This window comes from Vigna unguiculata, chromosome 7 (assembly GCF_037176805.1).
Source record: "Vigna unguiculata cultivar grain cowpea cultivar isolate G323 ecotype 2 chromosome 7, ASM3717680v1, whole genome shotgun sequence".
Taxonomy (NCBI): domain Eukaryota; kingdom Viridiplantae; phylum Streptophyta; class Magnoliopsida; order Fabales; family Fabaceae; genus Vigna; species Vigna unguiculata.
This window is the reverse complement of record NC_140798.1, coordinates 36,256,645-36,276,282: the sequence shown is the minus strand read 5'-3', so window position 1 is coordinate 36,276,282 and position 19,638 is coordinate 36,256,645. Positions and strand designations below refer to the sequence as shown.

Genomic DNA, 19,638 nt, shown 5'->3' with positions numbered 1-19,638 from the left:
AGGAATTATGTTATGCATATACGTACATGCATGCATGGATGATCACGTTGTGGATATTAATACTATTTATAGTATTAATTGTTGACACGTTAGAATTTGCTATCATAGAGTGATTTCGTGGGAATGATCAGAACATTTAATAATTCATACTAACATTTTTAACCTTAAGAGGATTAGGTTCAACTACTTTGAGTTTTCCATACAAACATTTCGTTAAAACTCTTGGTTGCACTTTAGGTACTCGTATCAACTAAAATCCAATCCAAATTTGATTTGATAATCAACGTTTTCTGAGCAAGACACAAACATAAAATGAAACAATTTATCATAGTAATAGACAAGTTACCTGCCAAATCAATCATACGTACTCTAAGAGTAGTAAATAATTTATCCAATAAATGCCAAAATCCGTAATAAAGAATCAAACTGAGTTGATAAATCTTTTCAACTAAAACGATAGATTTCTTTAAAAGATAAAGAAAAAACAGCACTGCAGATCCTTAGGTAAAGGATATGGCACTTTCTCTTCACTGTATAACAAGAAAAACGTTGAAAGTTTAATACAATTGACCAGTGATGAAATTTGTAAAAGAAAAAAAAAAGAAGGAAACAAAAAACTGAAGTAAAAAACTCTCCATGATTTTTTTACAGAAATTTAATTTGATAAGATAATTCTAAGAAATATGTATATGAACAAGAACAACAAATCTGCACCTGCTCGTACCCTGTTCAGGGCACTTGCTATTCTTAGTTTCTTACTAAAACAGATATCAGGGAAACTTCTCTCTAGAGCACAGCACACTATTAGTAGACATTTACCGTCATGTCATATTCAGGGGCCACAATACACTGCCTTCGATTGATTCACCTGCATTTACCATGATCTCTGTTTAGGCCTAAAACCAAATGTATTAAATAACCTTTCCACGGTTATGTTTATTAAGATTTAGAACACAATCCAAAGAAGTAACAGAAATTGTTATACTCCAATATATCTTCTCATATTTTCAACTGAGTCATATGCTCCAATATTATTTGGAAGACCTACTTTGTTAAAATTTCAAGGTATAATAGACAGGGTGGAAGACTGACACAATCTTAACTTCGCAAGTTGGGGTATTACCTTAGTCACATAGATTCATGAATTTGACATTCACAACATAATGTTGACAAGAAAACTTTTAGAATAATAATGATACTGAGTTTTCACTATTAACCAAGGTTTATATAATAATGGGGAAACATATGAGTTGCATCCTTGTGTAAACTAAACCAACTTATTAAATGAATATATGGCTGTAACCACCTACCTAATTAAACCTCAGAAAGGGGCTTCAAGTGATTCTTCCCAGACATCTCCACTGGCATTTGACATATCTTCGCCATCTTCTTCCATGGAAAGCCTAATATACTCTCTATGTGCAAAACGATCCCACTCGGTCAAATTTGGATCCTCACGTTCCTAAACAAAACTCGTTATTAGATGTAACCAACATTACTAAAGCCTTCATGTCAACAATATAGGATCTCAAACTTATTTCTACCTGCCGTATGAGAAAGGGATCACGAGTCTCGAAAGCAATAAATTTGTTGAGATTGAAAAGAATGTTGAAAACATTTCCAGAAAGTTTGCTTCCTTTAACATCTCGTAATGTGATATATCCCTCATTCTGCAAATGTAGGACAGTCACCACTTGGCATATACTGCAGAGGAATAAAACAAAAAACAAGTAAAAAGAGCAAAGATGCAAGGATAAGAACAAAGAGAAACCTCTGGTCCAATCATATCTACAATCTGACACAATATATCTTCAAAAAGCACGGGCTCTTGGGCCATGCACTCCATCCGATGCAACTGCTCCTCATAAAAGAACTGCATTTCATTTGGTGTCAGCACTCCATTTCCATCCAAATCAATGCATTTGAACCTACAAGAATTAAAAAAAAAATTGGGTGAAAGAGATAAAAATTGCAGCAAGTTAACTTCTAAAATTGTTACTGAGATACTGAATCTACAATGTAGAAATATATTGAACACTCAAAAACCTTGAGTAAGCAGTAAGTTTCAATAATCTTAAAACGAATACTCAAGTTAAATTATTGACTTGCTAAAAGAAACACGTAAAAAAGCATGCAGAACAAATACACCAATTGATGCAAATACAAAGTTAGAAAGTGTGGAGCAGGATGTTATTGAGGATAAGGAAAAGTATCAAAGACTTGTGAACAAACTTATGTACTTATCTCACAACAATGCAATAATACAATTTTTCCTAAATTTAAGAGAATGGTGTGAAGAAAAGCGAGGGAGTGGAATGAGAAAAAAAGGAACAGAAGAGGTCAGAAATGAGTGGAAATGAAAGCAATTTAGATTAAAAGAAATGAAGAAAAAATACATTAAAGTGTTTTTATTATAACCTTTTTTATTGACATTATTATTTTATTGATTATATTTAAGAATTTGAAAAAAAAATTGATCGCATATATGTCACTCCATAATCAATTATGTGGTCTTCATAAGCAATTATAGGGTGATTTTTAACGTGAAATGTGGTAGAAAAACATAACATAATCAATTACGTGATGCTATTTCAACTTTTCACTTATTTCATCCCACATTTGGGCAGAAAGTTTCTCACACACTCTTCTTTGATTTTCCAACTTTCACCCCCTTCTTCATAAGCAAACCGGTGACCTCCCCTCACTTTCTTTCTCTTGTCTTTGCACTCCCAATTTCGTGGGATGCAAATGAAGGCTAACAGGAAAGACAACTAATGAAATACCTATTCAAGATGTCCGTATTAGAGAAAGTTTTAGCACAAGACAGGGAAATGGCACCTTTACAAGAATAAAAAAACAGATATAAGGATTATCCATATTATTATTAGAAAATTTTCAGAGTTAGTAAAACAATGAAGAAAATAACTTGCATTCATTTTATGATCCAACCTGTCATATATTAGTCAAGATGTAATTTCTATTGTTGCAAAAAGTATCTCCAGTATTTAAGATGGGTGGGAAGAATACCAGTATTCTAGACTAGGTTCGGATGACTTATCTTCCTCCGCAAGTATAAAATAAACAAAATCTTCGTAGTTCATCTTCCCTTCAACTTTACTGGTAAATTTCCTTGGAACCTAGAACAGTTTAAAGCATATGAAAGAAAATATGTTAAAATACAAAAACGATTTTAAGTAATCAGTTCTCTTATTTGGAAATCATTATCAGGTAAAAAAATTGAAATCATTAATTAGCAAATCAATTCCACATTTGGGATACCTTAAAAATTAATGGAATTAATTTCATTAAAGTAATTTACTTTATTACCCTAAAATATGTTAAAATACACAAAAGATTAGTAATCAGGTTTCTTGTTTTGAAGTAATTATCAGAGAAAAAAATTGAAATGAATGGAACTCATTTCTTTTAAGTAATTTAATTATTGCCTCAGAATATTCACAGTGGGTAGCATCGACCAAGGGCAAAATTTATTTATAAATCAAATCAATTCATAATAATTTTTGGCTCCAAACACACTATCAATTTTCAATGAGGCTTGCTATATCTGTACACAGTAGAGCAGAGCTGAACTTGGCACATTGGCAAAAGCGAAAAATTTATACAGACCTGGGAAAAAATTCTATCAACAATCCGATAGGTAAGAGAATGGTTCCCATATTTAATAAGATTCTCTCTATCAATGAAAAAGTCATGATCTGTGTCGAGCTCCCAAAACTTGCAGTAAATGACATAAAAGTGCTCATATGAGAAGTACCTGAAATTCCATAAGACAATTAATGAAGCAAATACAAAAAAAAAAAAAAAAAACTGAATTCTACAGAAATATCTAAATTGAAAATGATAGCCAATTATGAATTTACAATATCTTAGGGATCAAATTTCTCAAGAATGAACATCGACCAAGCACATGTAAGAACAAAGGAAGTTGCCCACATATTAAAGGTTGCTTCTTTGCATCCAATAATGATATGGGATAGATCTGTCAGGATGTTTACTGTTCTATTGTTCAATTCAATTAATATATTCAGAACTAGCAAACCAAGAAAACGCAATAATAACTCATCAGATTCAGAATTCAGAGAATCTCCATTTGCTCGCAGCCTTCTCTTCTGACCTTAAATTCTTTCAAGCTATGTTATTTGATTTATCTTTGGTGTTTTGCTTGTGAGGTTTTAAGAAATATTGAGCCCTAAAATTAAGGACCACAATTTGCGTGATGGATTTGGGAGGGAATTGATTCGTAATTAGGATTAGGGTGGTGAAAAAGTCCTGCATTATTCCTCCAGCAGTTCATTTATTTCGAAGCATAAACCAAAATTGATTATATAAGCATGATCAGATATTCCTCGGTTCTTTTTCCACTAATTAGTATAAATTGAGATTTGAGGCATAAGCTTGAGGCAATTGCTAGTTCAGTTCTTCAACCTGAAATGTTTCTATATAGTCTCACTAACTCTTCTAAACTTTCCTTTTCTAATTAAAAGTTAAAGCAAGAAAGGAAAACAGAAAAAATTCTTTTAAGTAAACAGACCCTTAAATTTTACTTGTTCCAGTGCCTTAGCCAGCCTTTCAGAATACAAGTAATAGGGATAAAACAATCGATTGAATTCAATGAGCACAACTAGTTTCACAGGGTAAAAGCACTTCTCTATAGGAGTTCATGCCAATAAACGAAAGGAAATTTCTAGGACAAGGGTATGCCTCCAATAGAACATCTAGTGATTTTTCTGCTAAAAAGCCTTTACCTCAGAACCTTGTTAATGTCCTCTTCCTCGTCTACATGAAGCATTGCATCAATTAGGTTCCCACGTTTCAATTCTCTCAGTGTAAGTCGGCCATTTCCTGACCTATTCATGTAGTAAAATATTCTATGTATGACAGTCTCAGCTGTTTTAAAAAACACATAGCACAGCAGTGAGAAATAGCCTGAGAACTTCTCGATAAAAAATGTAGAAAAGAAACCTTAAACACAAGAATATGTTAAAAGAATTGAAATTCTTTAGTTGAAGCTCAGTGAGACAAAATTTCCTAAGACGTAATATATCTAATATGGTAAGTTGATTGTACTAATTATATTATGATGACAACCCACCTAGAATAAACACTCTTGAAAGTTAAAAACCTAAGTTATATTTATGTTACTAATTGATATTTATTTGGTTTCCCAAGAGTACCCTTCCAATTTATATTTTTTGAGATTGAACTGAGACTGCGTGCTTAAGGGAACCAAGCCGATAGCTGTCAACAAAGGCTAGGCTGCCCAACCTAGCTCACTTAACATGAAACTGAAAAATTTTAGTTCGGTTCAGGTTGGTTGGCCTAACAAAATTTTGAAAAGTCACTTTTAAAATGAAAAATTAAAAAATCTACTGTTTAATTTTTTATGTATTTAACAAAACAAGATACATGAAAATTAAGATTCCATAATTAAGAAATTGGAGAATTAAAATTTCAATCTAACATTATCTTTGCAATTAGAGGATTTTTTTAGGTAGGTTAATGGGTCAACCCGACCATACCACAGGTTCAATCAAGGTGGGTTGGGTTCAATATTTTGACCCATTGTTATAAGATTTTATTCCAGGCCTAGCTGGAACACATCTTGGACAGGTTGACCCATGCGTTGGGACCTTTTTGATGGCTCTATCCAAGCCCCTTCCACATACACCAACAGAAGTTGATAAGGGAAAAACTACACATGAAATTGATATAGTAACCAAAAAAAGAAACCAGAAAAAAAAATCAGACCTAAAGAGACATCATGAATGTATAGGTAAATAATTTTTTTTTATGTATACTGTATAATTAAACCCCATTATTAATGTGTTCAGAATAAGATGCTTTTTTGTCATATATTAGTGAACCACACAGGTCAGAGTTATGCTGATATGATCCTGCAACCAGAGTTTATATTTGAATATATACACAGACAAACAGAGTCCTATCTTTTAAAATAGGCAGTGATATACATTTTTAAGTCATCTTTTTATTGCTCTTCTTCTGTAGATGCTAGCTGGAGCTGGTTTCTCAAAGGAAACAAAGACAACACCAGCTGCAGTGAAATGAACTGATAAATAACAAACAAAATTCATTAATCGCTTCAAAAAGGTCAAATACCCTCTCCTTAGACTCTCAATCTGTAAAATTGCCTGATTCAAAAGACAAACCAAATACACCTTTGGACACAAAGGTGTTTTAGGTTTGTTAGATGTAATGGGCTTAGGCCTATCTCTTTGTATTTTCTTATTTATAAATGCATAACCCTATGTGCTCTATACACATTAGGGATTCAACCTATGCCTCCCTTTTTTATTTTAACTAGGTTGAAACCAGGATTTGTTTAGTTTGTCTCTGCAGTTTTTGTTGGCTAAACAAGAAGAATTGAGTTGCAAGGGTTTTGATTATGACAATTGCAAGGAACCACAAAGCAAAAGTTGGACAATTTTTGGAAGAATATTTAATTATTGTTTAAAGTCTCTTGTATAAAGTTCTTGTTGTATTTTGTAATTTAAGTAAACTTAGAAATGTCATGAAACTGCAGTTAGTACTTAATCCTTATGGGAACGTTCTATTTGTGCAAAATGCATTGTGATAATCGATTATCACCTGTGTCATTGGAATAATCGTCGATAATCGATTATCAGCGAAAAATATTGTTTTTAGAAACTATTCTGGCATAATCGATTATCATAAATGATAATTGATTATCAGTAGCAATTGGAACTTGTCTTTTCAGTTTCTTCACCTAATTTTCAAACCTCAATTTATAGAATTCTTTTCCACTTTCGAAAACACCTTTCTGAGCATCAAAAGTTGAGTGTTGTGATTGCTAAAGAACTGTCCGAGTGTTTTTAATAAAGAAACTTTGAAAAAATTAGTGTGGGTAGAGCGAAAACTTTCACCAATTGGGTTCTTGGGGATTGAGTGTTGATGTTGTTGTTAGGAAAGTTGATCATCCTCTATGTGTTTCAGAGGAAGTGTTTTCTTCTCTTGTGTCTTAAAGAGAGATGTTCTTTAAACCCTTACTCTCTTATCTGATTGTACTGCGTTTATTTTAGTGATTTAGTTAATCTCCTTGCTTAAGAGATTAACGAGTGGATGTAAGGTCTTTTGACCCAAACCAGTATAAATACTTGTGTTCATCATCTTCTTCCATACTCTCTTTATTAAACTACACTTGCTTTTAAAGAACTCAATCTTTCATTTAAATGCTAAATTTGGGAAAAAAATTTAAAGTCTTAAATTTTATTAATAAAACCAAATCACCCTTCTCTTGGATTTTGTCCACTCGCGAATCATTCCACTCCGCGAATATAACAATTGGTATCAAAGCTTACTTTGATAGTAATTCAAAAATTTCGAAAATGGTTGGACAAAACCAAACCTTTGCCGAGGGTGCCTCTAGTAACAGACTTCTACTTTTTGCGGGAGTAAATGATCCCTTTTGGAAAGTAAGAATGCAAATTTTTTTGGAATATGTTGATAGGGTATTTGGTATGCTATGATAAATGGTCCATTTGTTTATGTTAATGATGTGCAAGAACCAAAGTCCTTTGCTCAATGGACTGCAGATGAAAGCAGAAGAGCCCAATATGATCTAAGGGCGAGAAACATAATTTATCTGCCTTAACCTATGACGAGTTTTACAGGATATTTATCTGCACCAGTGCACGTGAAATGTCGGAGATTCTTCGAGTGACTCATGAAGGAACTGATACTATAAAACGTGCTAGAAAGAACTTGTTGATCCAAGAGTATGAGATGTTTCGTAAGCAGGGAGAAACCATTTACGATGTGCAGAAACGGTTCATGTACATTGTCAACCATCTCACTGGATTAGGTAAAACTTTCGCTACTGATGAGTTGAATATAAACTTTCTTAAATCCTTAAACAGAACTTGGCAGCCAAAGGTGACGACCATTATGGAGTCATAGAACCTTGCAATAATGTCCATAGTGGCTCTCTTCGAAAAGTTAAGGGAGCACAAGCTTGAACTGGGTAGATTAAATGAAGAAGAACTTTGCCTTCAAGACCGAGATTGTCAAAGGCAAAAAGCATAAGGAAAAAAATCCGCTAAGTCTTTTAATTTATTTTAAATACAATAAAAGGCAACCAAACAACAATATAAGAAAATAACAAGATACAGAGCTCCCCCTAAAACTCTGCACTTATAGCATCAGCATCCTCATGAGCAAATTCCTCATCAAATCTATCCTCTAGATTTGATACTATGTTATCTAGACCCCTAATCAAACCAACTACTTCTTCATGACAAGTGTTGGAAAGAAGAAACAATTCTTCTGTTCATGCTTAAAATATTCTCTTCCAAGGAGAAGAAAGATCTCACAACACCATTGGAAGAGTCAACATGAGTGTCAGCAGTAGGTACAAGAGCAGGAGGAAGAACTTCATACTTGGCATTTCATCTCTGTGCATGTATTGATCTCCAAGGCAGATACACTTCATTTGCTTTAGTGAGCTATATGAGATTTGATTTGCATTATTAGTGCGATGAACTTGTTCATCAGATGTGTTTACGCCTTTATATTCACAAATTCTAGAGATGAGAAGAGAGAATGGTAGAGGATATTGAGGAAGGCGCTTGGCTTTGAGCATAGTATCAAGAATCACACTTGGCCAATCAATGATAATATGGTTTAACATCCCATAGATGATCAAGAGATCTGCTTCGCTGCATTGAGCATGGTTTGTGCCACGGGGACACAATATCCAAACAATAAGAATGTGGATGAGACACTCATCTACTTTGAGAGCTCCTGCTAGTAATTTTTGCCTACATCCTGTTTGGGATTTCTTAGAAAGGATTTGTATTCAAGGATCTTGTCGAATCCATCAATGCCAACAGTTAGAATTGGCGTAGTATCTTCATGGATGGAAAATTTTGCGACATTTTTCCAGATATCATTGTCAAGAAAGATCTACGCCGTTTACTTTTGTGAAAGCTACTCCATCCCGGAATTTGTAATTATAGTAAAACACTCTTACTAAGTCAAAATAGTAAGAGCCTCGCATTTCTGCCAAGTACTTGATTACCTGCTCTGCAAAGAGAGTTGAGCAATTAAAGCACTTTGTTGAAATGCAAGGTTTTTATTATCCTGACTTAGTAAGAGTATTTTATAATAACTACAAATTCCGTGATGGAGTAGCTTTCACAAAAGTCAAAGTCGTAGATCTTTCTTGACAATGATATCTGGGAAAATGTCGCAAAATTCTCCATCCACGAAGATACTACACCGATTCTAAGTGTTGGCATTGATGGTTCGACAGGATCCTTGGATACAAATCCTTTCTAAGAAATCCCGAACAGGATGTAGGCAAAAATTACTAGCAGGAGCTCTCAAAGTAGACGAGTGTCTCATCCAGATTCTTATTGTTTGGATATTGTGTCCCCGGAGCACAAACCATGCTCAATGCAGCGAACCAGATCTCTTGATCATCTATGGGATGTTAAACCGTATTATCATTGATTGGCCAAGTGTGATTCTTGATACCATGCTCAAAGCAAAACACCTTCCTCAATATCCTCTACCATTCTCTCTGCTCATCTCCAAAATTTGTGAATATAAAGGCGTGCACACATTTGATGAACAAGTTCATCGCACTAATGATGCAAATCAAATCTTAGATAGCTCACTAAAGTAGATGAAATTTATCTGCCTTGGAGATCAATACATTCACAGAGATGAAATGCCCCAATATGAAGATGAAGATGAAATTCCTCCCTCTACTCCTGTACCTACTGTTGACACTCAAGTTGGCTCTTCCAATGGTGTTGGGAGATCTTCCTTCTCCTTGGAGGAGAATATTTTAAGCATGAATAGGAGACTAGAAGAATTGTTTCTTCTTTCCAACACTTGTCATGAAGAAGTAGTTGGTTTGATTAAGGGCCTAAATAACAGAGTATCAAGTCTAGAGGATAGATTTGATGAGGAATTTGCTCATGAAGATGAGGATGATGATGCTATGAGTGCAGAGTTTTAGGGGGAGCTTTGTATCTTGTTATTTTATTATATTGTTGTTTGTTTGCCTTGGATGCGTTGTATTGTATTTAAAATAAAGTATAAGACTTAGTGGATTTTTTTCCTTGTGTTAAATTTTTTAAAGATTCTTTGAATCAGGGGGAGTTTCTCTCCTTTGCTCTTTTTGTCTAATGATCAAAAAGGGGGAGAAATGTTTAAAGCAAACTAACATATTGTTTTTAATGTATTCTCTGTATAAGTTGTAAAGTGCAGGATATTACACAGGCTTTAAACGCAAATTTTGATCATCATCAAAAAGGGGGAAATTGTTGGCAAAACAAGAAGAGTTGAGTTGCAAAGGTTGTGATGATCACAATTGCAAGGAACCACAAAGTAAATATTGGAAGATTTTTGGAAGAATATTTAGTGATTGTTTAAAGCCTCTTGTAATAAGTTTTTATTGTATTTTGTAGTTTAAGTAAGCTTAGAAACGTCATGAAACCACAGTCAGCACTTAATCCTTCTGGGAAGGTTTTATTTTTGCAAAATGCACTGTGATAATCCATTATCACTTATGATAATCGATTATCCTAAGTTTTCTTCAATTTTCATATATGTCACCGAAATAATCGATTATCATAAATGACAATATTATCATAAGTCATAATCGATTATCATTGAAGTTGGAACATGTCTTTTCAATTTCTTAACCTAATTTTCGAATCTCTATTTATAGAACTCCTTTCCACTTTCGAAAACACCTTTCTGAGCATTAGAAGTTGAGTGTTGTGATTGCTAAAGAACTGTCTGAGTGTTTTTAAGAAAGGAGCTTTGAAAAACCTAGTGTGGGTAGAGCAATAACTTTCACCAAGTGTGTTCTTGGGGGATTGAGTGTTGTTATTGCTAGGAAAGTTGGTCATCCTCTATATGTGTTTCAAAGAAAGTGTTTTCATCTCTTGTGTCTTCAAGAGAAGTGCTCTCTAAACCCTTACTCTCTTATTTGATTGTACTGCCTTTATCATAGTGATTTAGTTAATCTCCTTGTTTAAGAGATTAACAACTAGATGTAAGGTCTTTTAATCTGAACTAATATAAATACTTCATCTTTCCTACTCTCTTTATTAAACTGCACTTGCTTTTAAAGAACTGAATCTTTCATTTAAACGGTAAATTTTGGGAAAAAATTTTAAAGTCTCAAATTTTATTAATAAACCAATTCAACCCCTCTTGGTTTTTGTCCACTCGTGAATCATTCCGCTACACGATTATAACAATTTTTCAAAATGTTGGACAAATTTCAGATTGGTGGTTAGTGAGTTGTTATTTTATGTGGATTGTTGATTTCTTAAAGTAAGGGTACTTTTCTGCTAGTGCTCTAGTATGATGTAATGGTATTTTTACTCAGATTTCCAATTTCAAAGGAGGATAAAGAATGCGTTCCATCATGACTCTTTTACAAATAGAATGTCAGACTGCTTGCATTCTAGCATGCCCACTTTAAAAGAAAAAAGTGGGCGGAAATTAAAGGAAATCATATCTTAAATGGAGATTTTTACAATTCCCAGACTTTCACTAAGAAATTAGCCCCAAAGCAACAAACTAAAAACAGACAATCCAACCTTGCCATCAGAATTAAATGCCCTTCATAAAATTTAGGTGAGACTAGCGACTATGATATCTATTGATTTAATTAACATTTTAAGAAATAAAGACTCTATCTAATTCATATGACCTTACCATATCTTTCCTGAAATTCAGGCGTGCTTTGCAAAAACTCCAATCCAGGATGAGTGGATAATAGTTCCCTCAGGACAGGTTTGAAATCATCCTACAATCAAAATAGAAAATCCAAATGCAATTTTAATATTTATTTTAAAGCCCCTTATAGTTCATGATGAGAGACAGAAAATAGAAAAAATACATTAGACTATACAAATGACAGCGTACAAAAGAAAACAAACCTGTGCAAGGTATGTTCGGTATGGTTGCTTCAGTATTGTATATATTTGTGTGGTTAAATCCATAGCTAACATATTGCCCCGAATCCAATAGTCTATAAATTGATCCCTACAATATATGTCACGAAATTGAGAAATTAGTTCAACAGGCAGTAACACCAATACGAAATGTCCCAAACAGCAACATAGTAAATTATGATATGTAATCTGTCGACATTCAACTTCTCTAGGAAAGTCAGTCATGATCCGTTAAGATGAAAGACATTTTACACAGAAAAGCAAGAATCATAGTAAAATAGTGAGGGTGATATCAATCCCAGCTACATTTTAAAAATAATTATGTGAGTCATCTCAAAACAATAAATAAAAATTTAAAACACTGGACAACAATCAATCAGATCTTATAACCACATTCAACTTTATGCCGAACTGATATCTAATAGGCATGGCATTTTGCTCCTTAATAACTAGTTAGTGGTATGAAACAAATAACATTGACTAAGCAACTATCAAATGTCTTGCAGAAGCACAATAAACATCAGTCTTGAACAACTGTGTTTTACACTCCTCCGGCCAAGATAGTCAAACTCAAGATACTTTGGGCAGGGAAAACAGAATCATAAATCATGGAATACAAGCACAGCACAAGATTCCTATATGTGTGCGTGTGCATGTATATATATACATATATACACACACACATACACATACATCATACATATACACATTCTTGAAGCCAAAGTATCCATGTTGAGGATGTATGTAACACATTGGATACACTTAAAATACAAATCCACACAGTATCAATAATTAAAAATAAATCAAAACAGATGCGTGAATATCAGAAAAAGATACATGTCACAGCCTTGAAGGATACGTTTTCCAATTTCTTTGGGATTGAGGGTATTTGAAGAACATATCATCGAGATTGTTTCACATACATTTTTCAATTTTCGATTTCAATTCAAATACATTTTCACTTTCTATAGAGCATTTCAGATATCTTTCCCATATCTCAAAAATGTTTTGAAATGTCACTTTCAATTTTCTGTTACACGGTCAGAAAATGAAAATTATTCAAAGTGGTGCAGCCATGAAAGCTAGATGAAGGGGTGCCTGTGCTCAATTTCTTATTCTTCTGAAAACTAATTAATGTGGTGCTTGTATTCATTTTTTCTTCTTGTCATATTTTATGGGGAGTGCATTCTGTCACTTCTTTTGTCTTCTTCCTCTGATATTTTTCTTTCCTTTAAATATAGGATACTATTTTTTATTCACTCTCTTAAAATATAGACTTCAAAACTAACTCAACCTCAAAAAACTGACTTTTAAGATGAAGTTTGTACTAACTTATATACTATAATTTAGTCATATAAATATGATATTCAATACGCCCACTCACACTGAGGATTAAATATCTCAAACTTGGTATTGGATATTTGTAGGTAGTCGGATAACTAGTATGAGATAGATCCAATAAACCTTACTAGGATAGACTTTGATATCATTTTAGAAAAGAACTCTAAGATGAGGTTTGTCCCACTTACATATTTTTTCTTATTATTTATTTTTATATAGAGGCAATATTTTGATAATGTTGGAAACCTTACACTGGCACGATTATCTCCTGATGAACCATAAATATGGAAATTATCTTATTTACATATGATGCTCAAGGAGGGGATGAAATTGATACTATTCCTATTTTTAGGCAACAGGCAATAAGTAGTGATTTACAATTTTCATTTTATATTTAGTAATGTTAAAGACTATAATTGCCATTGCTAGTTCCTATATACAATTCAATTTAGGATATTTAGTATGTTCAATTTGGATAATAGTATGGCAATTTTAGAATGGTTTTTAAAAATATTACAAAAGCATTTTATTTCATTTTTTGAATTATATATAAGCTCAGATACATATTCCAAATGTATTGTATGCTATATTTTACAAGATGAAATAAATCCCCGTGTCATATCCACTGGTATCATATCCCATCATAGCATAAAACATGGCATAAATAAGAGAAAATTCCTTTTATAATAGATATCAAATACTTAATTAAGCTTGAATTCATAATTATATGTAAAGAAAGTCAATAAATAAAATCGTCAAACTCATAAATAATTCACGAGTTACAAGAGGTAATAATTTCTTCCATCTTCTTCATCACAGAAAAGTTAACAGTGAACACAAATACAGAAACAGACCAGAAAAATATACATTCCAATATATATTTACAGCTGAGAACGATTTGAACATACATCCTAATTATGTCAGCAGTTTAAAACTAATTCTATCAAAATCAATTCTAATCAACATCAAAGCAAAAGGACCCTTCTAAATTGAATTCAAACAACATAATGTGAATCTAGTTAAGTGAGTCCTCCAAAAACGAATTCTAAAATCACCAACTAGAAAAATAGTCAAATTGCCAACCAAGGTACTTCTTATCAGGGTCAACGAAGCACACATAATGTCATCCAGCATAAATAAAATGGTTTAGAATATAAGTGGTTTTATCTAAGGTTAATATATTTTTCCTTCATTTGAGGGAAAAGATGGAAGTAACTAAAAATTCACTAAACAGATTGATTAAAGCATTTCGGTAAGCTCCCTTTAAAGCTAGTTGCTAAGAAAGAACCCAACACTTAAATATGCTATTAGGCATTTCAACCGTGTGAGACTTAGGCACCTTCAGAATACCCAAGTTCCTATCATAGCGCAGCCCTTGAAACCTGACACCTCCAAAAGTAGCTTATTCTGAGACTGGCAACCAGCTATGCCATGCACTCAAGCACTTGAAAAACCCTACCTTACAAGCTAGTTGTTAAGGGAGGAGAACCAAACACTTAAACAAACACCTCCATCGATGGACTTAGACACCTCATAAACTCAATCCCTATCTCAAGCCCAACTCGAAAAGGCATAACCACATCCAGCAAGTAAACCACTTTCGAAAGCTCATTCTATCAGCAAACATCTGGCAGCCCAATTTTTCTTAGCATTTATGAAACAACCCGCATTTAGACATTGTGATAGATTTAGAGTTAAAATGTTCAATAACTTTAGTATTTCATCTGATGCAATAAAATATTCAAATGAAATGATACAATAAGAGAGTTGGTACCTTGTTATGGTTCCAGTAAAATTGACATCAATCTTTCTGAAAAGAGCAGTGGAGAAAAATGAGGGAAGTTTGCAGAGCTCTTTTGCAACAGACTTAAATTCTGCAAATTAACAACAAAAGTTGAAAAAGGAACTGGCCTTTCAGCAGAATAACTATCATAATTGAGAATTTAGAACTAATTAACTCACTAATACCATGTTCTCAGAAAGGACTTCTCACCATGTAATTGCAGACCATTCACATGGCCATAAAACCGACTATCAATTTGATACAGGAAATGCTCTTTCATTTCATTTGGTGGTGGACGGCCATTTTTAAAGTAGAACTGAAAGCATATTATAAAACAAGGAATTAATTGATTCTTTCTATTCTAGTATAACCAAACCAGAAGTATAGAGAAAAAATAAAGAATCGGTCAATACTAACAAATACCTGTGGAATGACCTCCCTTACAGGTTCACTGACTAGTTTTAGTGGAGATCCTAATGAAGGACTATTCCTCTGTTTTGTGGTGCGTGGGGAACCAGATGAACTACGTGGAGAAAGTGGTGGTGTACTCCCGGCAGGAAACAAGGAAGGTAGAGAATTGCTTGACAGAGCATTTGTGCTTGTTGAGTTCTCAAGTGTACTCAAAGCAGCTCCTGCCTTTGCATCAGCAAGCAATGACTTAACCTGTTTTCATAGTGCATTAATGAAAAAAATTAAACAGATGAAGACAAAAGTACCATAAAAATATAGCTAGAAAAGAACAAGGTGGTGTTTTGGAGATGGTCATTAAAAATTAGAATAAAACATCTATACTCTGACTGCTTAACTTGGTTACTCTAATCTATAGCCTTGGTATTAAACTTAAACTATTAATGAGATGTTTATTCCGTTGATATGATTATTTAAAGTTATATGACAATAATTTAATGCATCTAGAATAAAATGCCCTTTCCTGCTTTTAGGTGATTCTCAATTTACTCTATTAAATCACACAGCTTAAAATTCATCCTTGTGTGAATCATGTGGAAGTTCAACCACTTCCATCACAATGCATAAGAAGATTTAACAATAGAAGCAAGGAACAAGGAGGAAAGAGGATAAAATAAGAATAATTGTCTCAGTCATCAAACATAGTAAAAGAATTATTTATTTTATTAAATAAGCATAAAGGACAAAATTTCCCTCACTAAATCCAGGCCAGGCCAGGCCAGGCCTGGCCAGGCTAATCATTGATTTTCAGGTTGCACAGAAGACTCACGGTTTGTTTTCCTCAATAGATTTAGGACGTGAAAAAATAAATTACGAAGAGAAATGTTTCCCTTAAACCTACTATTGAGCAAGAAAGGAAAAAAACAAATTCTCAGATTTCCTTTGTCAATAACATGCAAAAAAATGTCATATTTCAGTAATCATTACATCCAACATTGTTATGGGGTCAAACATTATAGTGGTTGGGCCTGTTTGTTTCCTTTTAAAAAACAAAAAAATAAAGAAAAGAGCATGTTTGGTAAGAGTAGTTTTCGAAAACCCTTTTCTAAACTAATATCTTTGTTAGTTTGTATAACCAAAGCATCTCTAAGTTGATTTAGTTTTCTATTCTCATGTTCTTTCGTGTACTTCTACATTATTCCTACTTCTACTCTATGAAATCTATGAACGCTGTTTTATAAAATAGTTTAAAAAAACAAAGGTACAATCAAACAAATCCTTACTTTTTCAACATATTGTTATTGAAACAGGTCATCCTTCTTTAGCAACTCTAGCTATTGCTCATAAATATTATTTTGTTGATGTTTCCACAGGGTAAGAATAAACTTCCTTTTAAAGTATCATGTTGATTGCCCTTAAAAATCTAAATTTAACTAGAAATATGAATAGCATCCTCCTCCAGTGTCCAGATGAACTCCCAATCACAACTTAATATTTTAGCAACATTTGAATAATTCAATTTAAATTAATTATATCATCAAATAATGGCTGTAAATGCACCCGATTGGACACAACTGGCATAAAACCAAGACATCACTTCAAAAATCTCATAATAACTTTATCTGTTGGCATTTGTTAAAATAAAAGAGAGATTCATATCATAATAACCTTATCTGTTGGCATTTGTTAAAATAAAAGAGAGATTCATAAAAGCTAGTGCTTAAGATGACTTATAAATGATAAACTAGAACTGTCAAGCCACAAAGTATCAATAGAACCTCAACATTACAAATCTTCCTCGTATGATCTAGAAATGAAAGCATATCAGCAAAAGCAACGAAATCAAACTATAGATTCTGCTAAACAGAATAAAAATGGTGGAACGTATCACCCTGCATAACATTCCTCAAGATTCATAAAACCCATACATATTCATAAAACTTACATATAAGAGAACAATACCTTTAAAACACACAAATTCTTTCAATTAAGCTTAAAATCACAAGCATAAGAAAGTCAATAAATAAATTCGTACGGAACTCATAGCTCACAACAAAAAACTTAAGTTGTAAGTGCCTACTATAGTACTGCAGTACCTAGACCTAAAATATAGATCATTCAAATTAAAATCATAATCATTCCAGAGATCGACATTGTCCAACTCCTTAGTCACAAACAGCAAACAGAAAGAGAAACAAACCAGAAAAAGTGAATCAGACAAACCAGGGGAAGAACTGCAGCCTGACATAACAGAACCAGATGAAACAGTGAAGAACGGTAGAAGCAGCAGAGTCATGTTTTGGGAGACGAGGTCAAAGATGAAGACAAGAAATGTTTTTTTTTGGTTTCTTGTTAGGGTTAGTGAGCACCTCGTTTATGGACCTAGGTTTGTATAAGCCCAAATTGGGCAAAACACTTTCGAACCTGGCAGTAAGCAGATCAAGAAACTCTACAATTCTTCTAAGTCTACAATTCTGTGCTGCAATTCTACCCATTTCTGAATTTTATGGCACAGCAAACTCACTCAGGCACCACAGAAGCATACAAGCATACATTTCTATGACTCAGCATGCGATTTTGATGACAATGAGCATGAGAGCAGTATAATTCCTATACTAGAACCCTCTTTCAGATTGCTGATTAAATTGAACAGAAAATAACAAATATCTGTCGACTGTAAGAACTGTAATTCAAGACATCAAAATGGAGGTCACCTCTCCTATGGTTAGGTCATTGGAATCTAAAAGTTCCATCAAGGCACTTGGCAGGAGATGGAAAGGGTCATTTATTGTGTTTAAAATATAAAAGCCAAAATGGATAGTAACGTTTCAAGATCAAAGAATCAGAAATCTCTTCCAAGTGGCAATGAACTCTACGTTAGTATTGTACACTATAAAGCTACTTTGAAAGGAAGAAAAGGAATGCTCAAACAACAAGTTATTCACTAAAGAGCATATAGAGAAGAGTAAATGAACGTAAACGGTTAAGTTACAATCACGTAGCCCAAGGGATTCACAATATCCAGCACGATTGGAATGATAAGTCGTTAGGAATTAACTCATTTCATTATCAGGATCAGTATTTTAACATTACAAAAGTTTTCTATCTTCACAGTTATTTTGGATTTTTAACATCTTGGGTCACATGTTAATTCAATTTGGCTAACTAAAACCCCCCATGCAACAAAAGAAAAACACTCAATTTGCTGGTAAAAAAACCCTACACAACTCTATCTGCACCATGTCCACTAGTCAAGTGAATAGCCAAAATCATTCATTGATTCATAGAAAAGCATAAGTGGTTCAGTTCAAATGAACTACGTATGTATATATGTACCAGGCGACAAGTATCCGGAAGCGAAAGCCACTGCGTGAATAGCTCCTCAACAACACAATGACTCGATTTCAGTGCAAAAGGAGACACCTCCTGAAGCTGCAACAAATCTGTGTCCAAAGACACCAACTCCTCAGTTTCCTCCACATCCATCACAACACAATTCTACCTCTCATGCACTCAACAACCCTAATTCAATCACAAATTCCGTAGCCCGCCAAAAACCCTAAACCCCACTTTTTCAACAATTACTCCGATTCCTCCCCTACCCTTCTTCAACCACTTGGGTTACCAAAACCCAGCAACCAAGTTAACAACTTTCAGCCAAAAACAATCATGGGTACCGGAGAAGATGAACACAGAGGGTCCTGCAGCTTGGCTTCTCTGAAACACACCCCATAGTTGCAAATTCCAGGAAATTTGAATAGATGAGAGGGAAAAACGGTTTTGGTGACAATCAAGGAATGAAACAAATTGGGAGAGGAGAAAATTGGAGTCTGAAGTGAAGGGGAAATGGGAAATTAAAAAAAAAAAAAAAGAAATAAAAGAAACCCTTGTTTGGTTTCGAGGTTTGAAAAAGGAATGAGGGCGAGGCAAAGAAAACAAAACGAAACGGTAGTGATGAATGAGAAAACAAAAGAAAACACAAATGAAAAGAGGTAAAATAAAACAGTAGAGTTGTATTTATCTGTTGTGTCCGTGTTCTGTGCACGCACTGTACCAACTGAAACTGTCGAGAGAGAGCGAGTGAGTGATTCCTGATTACCAAACCTTTCTTTTACCTGCCAGAATAAT

General features: G+C 33.7%; 1 protein-coding gene across 1 annotated transcript; it reads right to left on the bottom strand.

Annotated features, from left to right (window-relative positions):
- Positions 1 to 500: 500 nt before the first annotated feature.
- On the bottom strand, positions 501 to 19,568 carry LOC114191629 (serine/threonine protein phosphatase 2A regulatory subunit B''beta-like). The gene is made up of 13 exons (XM_028080926.2): positions 18,847 to 19,568; positions 15,526 to 15,765; positions 15,313 to 15,418; positions 15,094 to 15,193; positions 11,964 to 12,069; positions 11,740 to 11,830; positions 4,767 to 4,908; positions 3,628 to 3,775; positions 3,028 to 3,137; positions 1,772 to 1,928; positions 1,545 to 1,670; positions 1,311 to 1,462; positions 501 to 868 (listed from the first exon to the last, which is right to left on the bottom strand). The coding sequence occupies exons 1-12, from the start codon at positions 18,994 to 18,996 to the stop codon at positions 1,322 to 1,324; spliced, it is 1,617 nt and encodes a 538-aa protein (XP_027936727.1). The 5' UTR covers positions 18,997 to 19,568; the 3' UTR covers positions 501 to 868; positions 1,311 to 1,321.
- Between the last annotated feature and the right edge of the window lie 70 nt (positions 19,569 to 19,638).